A 15,971-nucleotide genomic window follows, 5' to 3' on the forward strand; every position below is an offset into this window, starting at 1 on the left:
ACCTCATCCCCAAAGTGTCTGATTTAGATTCTTGTTGAGGATGAGGCTGATATTTTGCAGTCTTATAAAATTTCAGTTGATGACCCAAGCACAGTCCAGAAACTGAGCTTTGAGAACCACTAGTCTTAGGGACTGGTGATAGGGATTTAAAATTTTCTCTTCTTGATTCTGACTATATGCAATCTAATACAATCATTATTGACAACTGTTATTTTTTTTTTCTAATAGATTTAGGATGCTTATAATCTGAACTGTGGGATTTTTTTTAAAGTGGGTCTATTCATCAGCAAACCACAATATTACTCAACTAGGAGGTCTAGCAATAAGCCAACATCCTGAATCAAACAGTTAGGAAACAATTTTGAACATGTTCATTAATATATTTCATTTTTAAATTTCAGTAAGGTTACCTTGTTATAAACTGACTTAATCTGGTATATAACATGTAAATTAAAACAATTCACACTCTGACTGGAAAGTAATCTCATCTAATGTCTTTCCAAGCTCCACATGGAGAAGAAAAGTTGTTGAATTCACAGCTGAGAAAAATAGGATTCTTTGGCGTTTTATTAAGTCCCAGTTATGGGGTCAGTTGTGGGAAGATTCCCTGGAGAAAAGAATAGCTACCCGTTCCAGTATTCTTGCCTGGAGAATTCCATGGATAGAGGAGCCTGACAGGCTACAGTCCATGGGGTCACAAAGAGTCAGATACAACTCAGCAACTTTCACTTTTATAGCGTTAGTTGTAGTCCTCTTGTTACAATACCTTTAACTTACTGAAGTTCAAAGTCTGCGTATTGTATGTTTCTTAGATCAAAGTATACCAAAGTGCTGCTAGGATTTAATCAAGACTGCAGAAAAATTATCAAATCACTATGCTGTACACCTGAAACTAATATAATATTGCAAGTCTATACTTCAATAAAAGGAAAAGAGACTAGAATCCAGGAGTGGTCTGTTAATGTCCTAATTGGATGGCATCACCGACTCATTGGACAGGAGTTTGAGTAAGCTCCGGGAGTTGGTGATGGACAGGGAAGCCTGGCTTGCTGCAGTCCATGGGGTCGCAAAGAGTCAGACACAACTGAGCGACTGAACTGAACTGAAAGGCGTCACTATCAGGATGCCTGGATAGAGGAGAAGAAATAGGAGGTTCTCATTGTTTTAATCAAGAAATTCATACTAGAAGCAGTCAATATAAGTGCTTCTTTTATATACTCACAATTCAATCAACAATAGACAGTTTATAAATGCTAATTACTGATGTAGTTAAAAATACTCTAAAATTTAGGGGAGAGGATGAAGAAGAAGAGGTAGAACTATTATATGTTCATCTTATGACATTTATAAATTTTAAAATTGCTTTTTTCTCTTCTTTTTATTGTATCTGTAGGAAATGATAGATGTTAACTAAACCTATCATAACCATTTCAAAATATCTGTAACTCAAGCCATCATGCTGAAAACTTTGAAAAAGTGGACATTATTAATTAGCACACTGAATGTCAAAGATGAGATTTTTTTTTTCATAAAAGTGGTAGCTTGTTGACTAGCATGATTAATATTAGAAATGGTCTCTCGTTGGGACACTAAAGTTATTCCAGATATGTGGATTAGCTAAAGATATTCCATAAGTAGTCTCCATTCTTTCATCAACAGGCAAAAAGCTTAATAGACCTTGTACCTTTTACACTTGGGCTTCCCTGGTCGTTCAGCAGTAAAGAATCTGCCTAATGCAGGAGATGTGCGTTTGATCCCTTGGTTGGGAAGATCCCTTAGAGAAGGAAATGGCTACTCACTCCAGTATTCTTGCCTGGGAAATCTCAAGGACAAAACTGATTGGCTACAGTCTACGGGATCACAAAGAATAGGACACAGCTTAGCAACTAAACAACAACAACAACAACAATAACCTTTTACCCTTGGGGATGATGTTCTAGATAAATCCCTAAAAGGTCCTATGTCTAGCCAGTAACCCCAGAGGATTCTATTAGTTTGGTACTTGCCTCTGTAACTTACATTTATCTCATAGGAACTTTTCATGCAAGATGACGATAAGGATTTAATAGTAAAGGGAGCAAGTGCTCCCTTGAATCCTCAGAAGGACCTGTATCTTCTGTGTGCACATGTATATTGTATGTATGTGGATACAGGGAGGGATCATAAGAGCCTTTTTTTTGATGCATATGACAGAAGGGAGCAAAACTGGAAAGTGGCATATCTTTTCAATTTTCCAGCCTACTCAGAATCACTGGTGAGTAGTACCAAAATCTCACCAATAAATTCTTTTTATTATTATTATTATTTTTATTTTACAATATTGTATTGGTTTTGCCACACATCAACATGAATCCACCACAGGTGTACGCATGTTCCCAAACCCAAACTCCCCTCCCACCTCCCCACCCAACACCATCCCTCCAGTGCACCAGCCCCAAGCATCCTGCATCCTGCATTGAACCTAGACTGGCGATTCGTTTCTTATATGATATTATACATGTTTCAACCATTCTCCCAAACCATCCAACCCACTCCCTCTCCCACAGAGTCCAAAAGACTGTTCTGTACATCTGTGTCTCTTTTGCTGTCTTGCATACAGGGTTATCATTACCAAGAAATTCTTAAACACTTTTTCATATGGGAAGTGACCACAATCTTAGATCCTCTGAAACAGCTGCCTATGAGAGACAAGTTTTCTTAGAACACAGGATGGAGGTAAGCAGGTAGAATGGCAGATATCTCTGGAAGGGAAGGGATTGAGTGGGTGATGACTACAGCTCTAAACACCCAGTTTTAGTGACAGTATATTCAGTCATTTACTGTAGACCTCCTAGTGAGAATAACTTGTATAATTAGACAATTTGTTTTCAAACTGCTTGAAAGCATCATATAGCCAACAAGATAGTGAGGAATTACCAGACTAAAATCTGGGACAAGGCAATTTTGGGGATGTGAACTTGGGTTTTGGCACAATTTTCTGTTGCATAGGTGTGTGTTGATGTAGGTTGCAGCAGTGGAAGGCTGAGACATAGAATAGCACTTTTGATCACCTGGCAGAGTTAAAAGGAAAGGGAACAGAATCCAGAGCTGCCACATAATTTTTTGGTGAGTCTGTCTCAACTTGGGTTTATATCCACAGTGACTGCATCTAAGGAATAGGGTGAACCAGTAATAGTCCTGAACAAGAGCTACCATTCAGTTTCAAATACTCTGAATCCCTGAGGCTGAATTTCTGCAACCCTAAATTGTTAATGTGCTCACATATACCAGGCTTCCCCGGTGGCTCAGAGGGTAAAGCGTCTGTCTACAATGCAGGAGGCGTGGGTTCGATCCCTGGGTCAGGAAGATCCCCTGGAGAAGGAAATGGCAACCCACTCCAGTACTCTTGCCTAGAAAATTCCATAGACTGAGAAGCCTGGTAGGCTACAGTCCATGGGGGTTGCAAAAAGTCAGACAGGACTGAGCGACTTCGCTGTCACTTTCACTTTTTACTTTCACATATTATAATTCTCTAGATTAGAATGATAGTAATATAGGTGTCCAATTTATACAAGGGATGTTACAGTATAATATGTGGTCACTATAAAAAGGAAAAAGAAACAGGTTCACAACAGAACAAGACTAAATGATTTAAAACTAGCAGAAACTTAGCCAGGACGTGGCAGCAACCTAGATGTTCATCAGCAGATGAATGGATAAGAAAGCTGTGGCACATATACACAATGGAGTATTACTCAGCCATTAAAAAGAATACATTTGAATCAGTTCTAATGAGGTGGATGAAACTGGAACCTATTATACAGAGTGAAGTAAGCCAGAAAGAAAACCAACAATACAGTATACTAATGCATATATATGGAATTTAGAAAGATGGTAACGATAACTCTGTATGTGAGACAGCAAAAGAGACGCAGATGTATAGAAAGGTCTTTTGGACTCTGTGGGAGAGGGAGAGGATGGGATGATTTGGGAGAATGGCATTGAAACATGCATAATATCATATAAGAAACGAATTGCCAGTCTAGGTTTGATGCAGGGTGCAGGATGCTTGGGGCTGGTGCACTGGGGTGACCCAAAGGGATGGTTACAGGGAGGGAGGTGGGAAAGGGGGTTCAGGATTGGGAACACGTGTACACCCATGGTAGATTCATGTTGATGTATGGCAAAATCAATACAATATTGTAAAGTAAATAAATAAATAAATAAAACTAGCAGAAACTTTAGAACATAGAAATATACATGCAGTGGGTCCCAATATTGGGGTTTTAGGAAGATTTTAAATGACTATGCTTACCATTTTCAAACAAATAATAAAGGGGACAGATTTTTAGCAAAGAACTAGGAATCGGAAAAAAAAATTCTAAATCTGAAGAATATAATAATTGAAATTAAGAACTCAAAGAATTGACTCCACAGTATGTTGAACACAGATCAGTACATAAGTTAGAAGAAACCATTCAGAAACTAAGTCGCAGAGGACAAAGACCAAAACACACAGGAGTACAGGCATGAGACATAGAGGGTACAGTGAGAAGGATTAACATATATGTGATTGAAGTCCCAGAAAAGGGGGAGAGAGGAAATGGTATGAACAATATGTGAAGTGTTCATGACTGAGGACTTTCCCAAGATGACGAAAGACATCATGGCACAAACTCAAAAAGTGCTGAAGCTCTAGCATCATCAGTAGAAACAAAGTCGTATCTGAGCAAATGAAAATAAAACTGCAGAAAACCAACAGTAAAAAGAACAATATTATAAAGAATAAAAACAACTTTTCATAGAAACAACAATTATAACAGATGAATTCTCAATAGAATCAATGAAAGCTAAAAGACAATGAAATGATAGCTTTAAAGTTTTTCAGAATAAAAATCACTGCTATCCAAATACTATAGTCAGCAAAAATATCCTTCAAGAATGTAGATAAAATAAAAACTCTTCAGACATATTCAAGTACAGAGGTTTTTTTTTTTTTTAGCAGCAACTTCATATTCAGGGGAATAGTAGACAATGTTCTTCAGGTATAGGGGGGAAAAAATTCCAAGATGGAAATCCAGAGTTTACAGGAAGCAATGGAAATGATATATTTGAGTAACATTAAAGATATGTTGATTGCATAAAACAGCAATAACAAGTATTTATTAAGTTTATGGATATAGTATATTTTTGGTACAGCACATAAAACTCAAGTGTGTTAAAGAGACTTAATCCATGGGTCTAGGAAAATTCACAGTGAAAATTTTATCAATATTTTGGAAGAATGATAAAGAAAATATAACACTGAATATAAAAATTTATGGGGTGCTATTAAAACTTGATTAGAAGAAAGGACATAGAATTTTAAATGGGTAAGTGAAGACAGGTTGAAAATAAACAATTAGCTATGTGAGGATGTTATTAATAGAAAGGAAACAAAGGAAGAAAATAATAAAGATTAAAAAATAAATGAAATAGTGAAATAGTACAATAGAGAGGGTCAATAAACTCCAAGTTTCATTTTTTGCAAAGACTGGTAAAATTCATAATCCTCAGAATTGCTGATCAGGAAATGATATGTGTGAGAAATCAAAGAGTGAATATCTGTTCAGATCATATAAATGTTTAAAAGATTATAATAGGATATTATGAATAACTTTATACCAATAGATTAGCACAAACTCCTAGAGAAATGTAACTTAACAAATAGAACCAAGAAGAAATAGAAAATATGAAATGACTTACAACTCAAATAAATGGAATCTCCAGACCTACATGACTTTACACATTGAAGAAATAAAAGCAATTTTATACAAACTCTTCCAGAGTGTGTGTGTGTGGGGAAAGCTGTAACTCTTTGCAACTAATATTATGAGGCCAGAATGTTCTTGATTCTGAAACCTGGTAATGACTTTGTAAGAAGGCAAAACTTCAGGCCAGTCTCTGTCATAAACAAAGATGTAAACAAATGGTAAAGAAAAAAATGTTAAATCAAATCCAATAATACATAAAAAAAGGATGATACATACAACCATGTGAAGTTTATTTTAGTAAAGCAAACTTGTTTAAAATTAGAAAGTTCAGCAGTGTAATTCACCACATTAAAACAATAAAGGAGAAAACCAGGATTATTGGATGATCATTGATTAGCCCAATAGATTCAGGAAAAAAATTTGATAAATTCAAGCTTCACTGTAAAAACTATTACAATCTAGGAATAAAAGGAAACAAAATAATAAAGGGTACCTATAAAAATGTACATACTTGAAAGTGAAAGTCACTTAGACGTGTCCAACTCTTTGCGACCCCATGGACTATGCGGTCCATGGAATTCTCCAGGCCAGAATATTGGAGTGGGTTGCCTTTCCCTTCTCCAGGGGATCTTCCCAACCCAGGGATAGAACCCAGGTCTCCCGCATTGCAGGTGGATTCTTTACCAGCTCAGCCACAAGGGAAACCCAAGAATACTGGAGTGAGTAGCCCATCCCTTCTCCAGTGGATCTTCCTGACCCAGGAATACACCTGGGGTCTCCTGCATTGCAGGCAGATTCTTTATCAATGGAGCTATCAGGGAAGCCCATTAAAACTTACATACTTAATGAGGAAATATTAGATGCTTCTTCCCTGGATTCAGGAATAACATAAGTATATCCACCATTACTATTTCAATTCAGTATATACTAGAAGCCCTAGAGAGTACGAAATAGCAAAGAAAAGAAATGCATACATAAATTTTGGAACCTGGTGGCTCAGATGGTAAAGAATCTGCCTGCAGTGCGGGAGGCCCAGGTTCGATCCCTGGATTGGGAAGACCTCCTGGAGAAGGAAATGGCAACCCACTCCAGTATTCTTGCCTGAAGAATTCCATGGACAGAGGAGCCAGGCAGGAATTCAGCCCAACGGGTCAAAAACTGTTGGATACGACTGAGCGACTAACACTTTTAACTTGTTCCATTAATACATAAATAAAAAACTTCTTGTTATCTGCAGATGATATGATCATACATTGAAAATTCAGAAACAACATGGATGATTACACAGATGATTATTAGAAATAAAAGTGAAGTTAGTAGGACTATTGAGTAAGAAGTCAAAATATAAAATCAGTTCTATTTGTATACTGGTGAAAAAGGATTTTTAAAAAGTACCATATCTGGTATAACAAAATATTTTAAAGACCTTTATGCATAGAACAATAAACTATTATTGAATGAACATTCTAAAAATACTTAAATGGGTATATGACAATGGATTGAAACATATTAAGATGGAATTTCAACTAAAACCCTGGTTGGTTTTTGCACAGAATTGACAAGATAACTTTAATTTGCACATGTGTTGAGTAAATGTAGGACTAAAAATGGTATAAAGTATTTAAAAATATTCCCAGTAATGATATATAAAACAGTTTGTATGTTATGTAAAAATATCAAAAGTAAATTGTAACATACGTTTGCAACTTCATACGATCCATTTAATATCTGTTCCATGTAATGATTTAGATCTCTGAATCTTTTGTGATCTAAATCTGTAAAAGGTAAGTGCCACCAATGAGGAAACCTGTTTTAAAAGAAAAAAAGTATATTTTCATTAGTTTGAAAATTGGTGTCTGTATCTTAGAATCGTTCATGGAGTTATAGCTGCATCAGATGGAAGAGCCAATGAAAACACTTTATAAAACCACAGAATACATGATTAATTCTGAGAGTTTTATTAACATGGCTGTGGACATGTGCTATTTTAACCATCATTAATATTAACACTAATTTAATTTAGCACACTAAACTAATATATATTTTCCCTCTTACTGTATTTATGGCAGACCACACATTTTGTCTTTTAATACATGTGGGGGTTAATAAATACTTTCTGAAATTTAATGATTCATAATTTTCCCAAAAAGTCAGATGGTATTGTTGCTTCTGGGTTCACTAGAGACACTGCTACACTAGCTAAATTAAACATTTCACCAAGTGACATATGCTTCCATCTGGTGTTAGTTTTTTGGAACAAAGTATCACTTTCCTTAGAGGTCTGACTTGCAAAATTTCCTCTTCGATATCTGATGATTCATCTTGATGGGTTGGACATTGATTACGACCAATTATGGGGTGGCATGACCTGTTAAAGGCAACAGCTTTTGCTGCTTAAGGGCTTCCCTGGTAGCTCAGATGGCAAGGAATCTGCTTGCAATGCAGGAGACTCAGGTTTGCTTCTTGGGTTGGGAAGATCCCCTGGAGAAGGGAATAGCTGCCCACTCCAGTATTCTTGTCTGGAGAATTCTATGGACAGGGGAGCCTTGGCGGACTACAGTCCATGGGTCACAAAGCGTTGGACACAACTGAGCGACGAACACTTTAACTTTTCTGGTTAAATGCATAGTTCAGAAACTGTCTAGCAGCTCCCTCTGACTGCAGTCTTGCTGTTGCCTCCTTCTTCTGCTGCTTTGGTCTAGACCTTCCCCTGGGCAAAGGAGCATGGGGGATGGTAAAGGGTTGTCAGCAAACACACCGAAGTATGTGACAACCGCAGGACATCCTATCCATTGCTTCTTGTCGGAAACATCAGGGAAATTCAAAATAATATGTCTGTGTCTTTAAATAATTGATATTTTACTTTTTCACTTTTGCAGTTCTAAGGCTTAAAGTATTAAAAGTTTTCATCCAGATTTACTTATCATAAAATTTAGTATCATGTATAATTAATCAAAGCACAGAAATACATTTGGTAAGTAGATTTTCCTGGTTTTAAATATTAATTTATTGTGGATGAAATTTATTTCTAGAATAAAATGGAGTTCAACATTAGTTCTATTCCATTTTTATAGATGGATGTACTAAAAAATATTCAGTTCAGTTCAGTTCAGTTGCTCAGTCGTGTCCGACCCTTTGCGACCCCATGAATTGCAGCACGCCAGGCCTCCCTATCCATCACCATCTCCCGGAGTTCACTCAAACTCACGTCCATCGAGTCGGTGATGCCATCCAGCCATCTCATCCTCTGTCATCCCCTTTCCCTCCTGCCTCCAATCCCTCCCAGCATCAGAGTCTTTTCCAATGAGTCAACTCTTCGCATGAGGTGGCCGAAGTACTGGAGTTTCAGCTTTAGCATCATTCCTTCCAAAGAACATCCAGGGATGATCTTTAGAATGGACTGGTTGGACCTCCTTGCAGTCCAAGGGACTCTCAAGAGTCTTCTCCAACACCACGGTTCAAAAGCATCAATTCTTCGGCCCTCAGCTTTCTTCACAGTCCAACTCTCACATCCATACATGACCACTGGAAAAACCATAGCCTTGACTAGATGGACCTTTGTTGGCAAAGTAATGTCTCTGCTTTTGAATATGCTATCTAGGTTGGTCATAACTTTTCTTCCAAGGAGTAAGCATCTCTTAATTTCATGGCTGCAATCACCATCTGCAGTGATTTTGGAGCTCCAAAAATAAATAAATAAATAAATAAATAAATAAATAAATAAAGTCTGACACTGTTTCCACTGTTTCCTCGTCTGTTTCTCATGAAGTGATGGGACCAGATGCCATGATCTTCGTTTTCTGAATGTTTAGCTTTAAGCCAACTTTTTCACTCTCCTCTTTCACTTTCATCAAGAGGCTTTTTAGTTCCTCTTCACTTTGTGCCTTAAGCATGGTATCATCTGCATATCTGAGGTTACTGATAATTCTCCCGGCAATCTTGATTCCAGCTTTTGCTTCATGCAGCCCAGTGTTTCTCATGATGTACTCTGCATATAAGTTAAATAAGCAGGGTGACAATATACAGCCTTGATGTACTCCTTTTCCTATTTGGAACCAGTCCATTGTTCCGTGTTCAGTTCTAACTGTTGCTTCCTGACATGCATATAGGTTTCTCAAGAGGCAGATCAGGTAGTCTGGTATTCCCATTTCTTGAATGTAAATAAATATTTGAGAATTAAGGAATTCAGCTCCAGTAATGTCCTTCAATTGTTTGAAGTGCATTTGAGTTATATGTCAAATATAACATAGTAATAGTTCTTGAAAATGATTTTTTAGGATATTTTATCTGATGGTGCTGACAAGTCCTCTCTCAATTCTGTTCACACCACAGATTAAGAAAAACCTGACCTGCAAACAGATTTGATATCCAGTTATTAGAATAATTCATTTTCTCAGTACCAATACCGATATTTTGGTTTGCCCTTTCTTTGAGCCTCAGAGACTTTGTACTCCCTGGGACAGTGTATCAGCATAAAATCCTGGATGGCTGGGAGAAGAGCAATGGTGAAAGTAAACGAGGGAAAGGAAATCAATCTTTCCCAACTAGATGAGTTTCATTTTTATTTTATAATTTTATTCATTTACTGTTTGCTGCGCTGGGTCTTGGTTGCTGCGTGGGTTTTTCGTCTAGTTGTTGTGAGTGGGGGTCCTCTCTAGCTGCAGTGCGAGGGCTTCTCATTGCAGTGGCTCCTCTTATTGCAGAGCACAGGCTCTAGGGACTGCGTGCTTGAGTTGTTGCTGCTCCCAGGCTCCAGCTGCTGCTGCTGCTAAGTTGCTTCAGTCATGTCCGACTCTGTGCGACCCCATAGAGGGCAGCCCACCAGGTTCTAAATAGTTGTGGTGCACAGGCTTAGTTGCTCTGCGGCATGTAGGATCTTCTCGGACCAGGGATCAAACCTGTGCCTCTTGCGTTGGCAGGTGGATTCTTTACCGTTGAGTCACCAGGGAAGCCCTAGTGCAGATGACTTTAAAGAAGATGATTAATTTCAAGGAAGAGTCCTATGTTTGTATTCTCAGAAGGCACCAATAAGTACAAACAGCCTGATTTGAAGACCACTGTTTTACAATATGTCTAATTTGAACTTTCTGATCATACTTTCTAGATTGGATTTACATAATTTGCATAGAGCTCCTCTTGGTAAATTTAGGAGTCAGAGGAAATCTTGCCCTCATCCTTCATCTATATGCATTGCTATAAGCTTGAGCTCCTTTGGGACTGTAAGCATACAAATATTGTGCAGGGCACAAAGGACTAAATTTTCCTCCCTTCCACATGTTGCTTGAATGGTTTTAAAATCAATTTAGGTCCCATTACCTGGCAGGAGTTGTTGAGCAAAGCAGAATCCTAACTAAAGCTGAAAATCGAGACGAGGCACATGGAAAGAGATTACTGACCTTTAAAGTTTTACAGGTTATACTAATATGTATTGAGGAGAGAAAAGAGTAGCACAGAGACATTTTTGAAACCTAAAGGAACAACCATTTACAGAAATGAACGAACATAATTTCTAAATCATTAATAAGTAAGGTACAATGGAAACTACTAATGTTGAATTCAGTATTTGTAGCTGGACTTTAAACTTTTTGGCCAGTATTTCCTTTTCCTCAGTTATCATATTAGATGTTTTTCAATAATTCTTAAAGCTGATGTTGTCTTTAAGTTTTCACAATGACATTCCTTCCCTGTCAGTCTCTTACTCTGATGAATTTGTGATTTTTTAAAAAAATATAAATTTATTTAATTGGAGGTTAATTACTTTACAATATTGTATTGCACTGGTGATGTTGCTTAGATTTATACTTTGGTAAGTGACTAAACCCTGAAAGTCTAATGAAAATCCACATGTACCAAGTATGTCAGGTCAGGTATGAACATTCCTATTGTTAGAGGACCATTTACTCAAGAAAAATCCTGGTACATTTGGCTCTCCCTATCTGCAGGTTCGACATCTGAAGATTCAATCAACTGTAGATAGAACTATCAGGAAAAGATAATCCAGAAAGTTCCAAAATGCAAAATTTGAATTTGCTGCATGCCAGAAAATATTTACACAGCATTTACATTGTATTTACAACTATTTACATAGCATTTATATTGTATTAGATATTATAAAAAATCTAGAGGTGATTTAAAGTAAGAGGAGACTTTAAGAGGGTAGGTTATATGTAAACACTACACTATCTTATGTAGGACTTGAGCATGCAAGGATTTTGGTGTCCACAGGAAGGTGGTCCTAGAACCAATCCCTTGTGGATACCAAGAATCTACTCTATAGGTAACATTTGATATGCTTAAGTGCAAATATCATAATTTCTAAGGAGTTCCTTTTTAAAAAGTCAAGATATTACACATATTTAAGTCTATAATCTAAATTTGGCTAGTTCTAAGTGATAAAATTTAGATTTATTTAATGGGAAGTTATTTTGAATTATACCCTTTGTTTATGCTTAATATGTTTTTGCTATAACATGAAGTGAAGCAATGGTTCTCAAGACTGCAAAATGAAGGTAATAACAAGTTAAATTTAGATAACCCAAGTTCAAGTTAATGTGTGTGCTCTGTGCTTAGTCATGTTCGACTCTTGTGACCCCATAGACTGTAGCCTGCCAGGCTTCTCTGTCCATGGGATTCTCCAGGCAAGAATACTGGAGTGGGTTGCCATTTCCTTCTCCAGGGGATCAAGTTAAAAATTAATAACAAAAATGAATTGATGTGAATAAATTTTACTTGTATACTAATTGATACTGATAAATTTTTCTTGTACAGCATATAAATATATCAGAGCTTTTTGTCACCATTATTTGCTGAAAGAGAAGATATATCCAATTTTGTTCTGCATTTTCAATTTTATTTTAACAGAAAATTCTAGAAAAAGGTTAAATTTTAAAAACAGGCAAAGAAAACAATTTTGCTGATAATTGATGAAAAATGTAATTAGTTCTGATTTTTTTTGTCTACAACACCAATGTCTGAAAGCAGACAAAATTTAAAAACCTTCTTCTGTTTTATGAGACAAAAAGTTCTTTATTCTGAGAGCAATAGAGACTGCTTGAATAGGTTCAGTGGAACTAGAATCAGAATGGTGTATTGTTCACAAATAGAAAACCCCCAAACCATAATTTCTCCTTATGTTTAAGGGCAAGTACTGAAAGCAAAACCCTAGGGAGGACAATACTTACTCTGGGAGGGTCAGTGATACAAACTGCTTTTGAAGTTGGCTGTGAAGTTTTGCAAACTGGTCAAATGACTTTTCTGTCAGGCTTGTTTCGTTGTTACTGTGAGTCACCTGGATTAGATACAGCTGCAGAAAATAAATAGACAAAATCAAAAGACGGCAGTATCAACCTTCAATACATTCCAAAATCTGGCTCTGTGTAAACTAAACAAAGCAAGAATTTCTGCCAAAAAAAAAAGTCATCACAAAAGATAAGAGGTGCATTTTGTAAAGGTAAAATTACCTATAAACACACAGTATAGAAAGGTATCATAATCTTAGGTGCTGGGAAGAGACTGCCTAATTTCTGTTCTTCTTTCTTCGTGGACATTTTAATTAGTTCTTGATTTATAGTCTACCACCGGCAGGAACTGTTCTCTTTGATGATTCTCTATTAACAGCTCTGGTTGTTATGATTTCTCCTTGGAACATCCTCCTTAATGGCACTTCTGCTCAAACTAACTGATTTTTCATATGCATAGTAAAAAAAAAATAAGCATGGTATCAGGAAGAATGTGTGCAGTGAAGCAAAGTGGGAGATGTAGTCAAATGACATTAAAGTCAAGATGACAGTCTTGAAACTTACGTGGCTGGTTTTCTTGCTGAACCCTAAGACTGTCGCTCTTTGGATTGACCTGCTTGCACCAGGCATACAGGATTCCTGGGAAAACGTCTGTGAAGTCGATTTGGCAAGGCTTATGGCTGTCATTTGTGCAAGTGTGTGGATTAAGTTATTCAATTTCACAGGGAAGCACTCCAGACTTTCCTTTATTTTCCTAGAAAAATGAAAAAAGATAAGATAGTGAGTGATGTTCCCCCTGAGTTGACCCATTTCACTTGAGCCATTTCCTTGTGTTAGATGTGGATGGAAAAGTCAAGGACCATACCTATTGATTTGGAGTACAACTATTAATAGTAAACATTATTTTTTTTCTTTCATTGATTCTTTTTTTTATTTTTTAATTTTTAGTTTTACATTATTTTACTTTACAATACTGAAACAACCTAGATGTCCATCAGCAGATGAATGGACATGAAAGCTGTGGTACATATACACAATGGAGTATTACTCAGCTGTTAAAAAGAATACATTTGAATCAGTTCTGATGAGATGGATGAAACTGGAGCCGATTATACAGAGTGAAGTAAGCCAGAAAGAAAAACACCAATACAGTATACTAACACACATATATGGAATTTAGAAAGATGGCAATGATGACCCTGTATGCAAGACAGCAAAATAGTAAACATTATTTTTATCAACTTCAAATTCACATCTTAACTTCCATGGTGAAATATAAAACTAATTGCAATATTTCTATTTTGACTTCTTTAAACTTATAATTTCTGTTTTTGTTGTTGTTCAGTATTATGTCATGTCCAACTCTTTGCAACCTCATGGACTGTAGCACACCAGGCTCCTATATCCTCTACTAACTCTTGGAGTTTGCTCAAACTCATACCCATTGAGTCTGTGATGCCATCCAACCATCTCGTCCTCTGTTGTCCCCTTCTCCTCCTGCCCTCAATCTTTCCCAGCATCAGGATCTTTTCCAATGAATCAGCTCTTCCCATCAGGTGGCCAAAGTATTGGAGCTTCACTTCACCATCAGTCCTTCCAATGAATGTCCAGGGTTGATTTCCTTTAGGACTGACTGGCTTGAACTCCTTGCAGTCCAAGGGACTCTCAAGACTCTTCTTCAACATTGAAGTTTAAAAGCATCGGTACTTCAGTACTCAGCTTTCTTTATGGTCCAGCTCTCACATGCATACATGACTACTGGGAAAAACTGTAACTTTGACTAGGCAGACCTTTGTCAGCAAAGTGATGTTTCTGCTTTTTAATACACTTTCTAAGATTGTTATAGCTTTTCTTCCAAGAATCAAGCGTCTTCTAATTTCATGGCTGCAGTTACCATCTGCAGTGATTTTAGAGCCCAAGAAAATAAAGTCTGTCACTGTTTCCATTTTTTTCCCCTTCTATTTGCCGTGAAGTGAAGGGACTGGATGCCATGATTTTAGTTTTTTTGAATGTTGAGTTTTAAACCAGCTTTTTCACTCTCCTCTTTCACTGTCATCAAGAGACTCTTTAATTCCTCTTTACTTTCAGCCATTAGAATGGTATCATCTGCATATTTGAGATTGTTGATATTTTTCCCAACAATCTTGATTCCAGCTTGTGCTTTTCACATGATGTACTCTGCATAAGTTAAATAAGCAGGGTGACAACACATAGCCTTGACGTACTCCTTTCCCAATTTTGATCCAGTTCTCTGTTCCATGTGCATTTCTAACTCTTGCTTCTTGATCCGCATACAGGTTTCTCAGGAGACAGGCAATGTGGTCTCGGATTTTTGTATTCTATTTTTTAGGAATAATTTAAAACATCAATTTGTTTAAAATACTTAATTCCAGAAGTTATATCTATCAAAATAGTGTATATTTCAAGAATCCCAACATCTATCCCTGAACTCTCTATACTATTCCCTTCTTCTCCTTATATTTAAACATTTTTTAAAAAATTATGATTGAACTTTTATTGTTTTATTTTCAAATATATTTGATTTCCTCTGTCAACTATTTTCTAAGAAGTTGTATACTATAATACTATATTTAATATATTTTACATGGAATACTTATCACTTGTATTTATTTTTTCTGGTTTAGTTTTGGATCATCTCTGCTTTATTATTATGATTATTTATATTTAAGAAGATTTGCAATTGTGTCCTAATGGTATAATAACTATCTTCAGACAATACCCTTTATCCCCTGTGCCCTTTTTCTCCAGTATCTGATTGCAGTGTTATCCTTTTTATCCCAGTTCATATAATAAAGCAATCTTTATGCCTGCTTCACTTTTCATATGTGCTTCCTATTTCACTCCCATTTTTACAGAGCTATTCTATCTGCATCATATGGTATCTATACTATACATATTACACATTCCCTCTTCTAACTATCATTAAATACGATATGCTCTACCAGTCCTGGGTCACATCCCTCCATCATTTCGACTATCT

At 36.6% G+C, this 15,971-nt stretch overlaps 1 protein-coding gene across 3 annotated transcripts in view; it reads right to left on the minus strand.

The window, feature by feature from the left end:
• The window catches only part of PIK3C2G (phosphatidylinositol-4-phosphate 3-kinase catalytic subunit type 2 gamma), a 651,998-nt gene that overhangs the window by 85,143 nt on the left and 550,884 nt on the right, over positions 1–15,971 (minus strand). For all 3 annotated transcript variants that reach the window (XM_069585610.1, XM_069585608.1, XM_069585609.1), the window contains exons 27-29: positions 13,535–13,724; positions 12,914–13,035; positions 7,431–7,539 (exon numbers count right to left, since the gene is read on the minus strand). In XM_069585610.1, coding sequence (XP_069441711.1) covers positions 7,431–7,539; positions 12,914–13,035; positions 13,535–13,724 — 421 coding nt within the window. The remainder of the gene's footprint in view (positions 1–7,430; positions 7,540–12,913; positions 13,036–13,534; positions 13,725–15,971) is intronic.

Source organism: Ovis canadensis, chromosome 3, assembly GCF_042477335.2.
Source record: "Ovis canadensis isolate MfBH-ARS-UI-01 breed Bighorn chromosome 3, ARS-UI_OviCan_v2, whole genome shotgun sequence".
Classification (NCBI taxonomy): domain Eukaryota; kingdom Metazoa; phylum Chordata; class Mammalia; order Artiodactyla; family Bovidae; genus Ovis; species Ovis canadensis.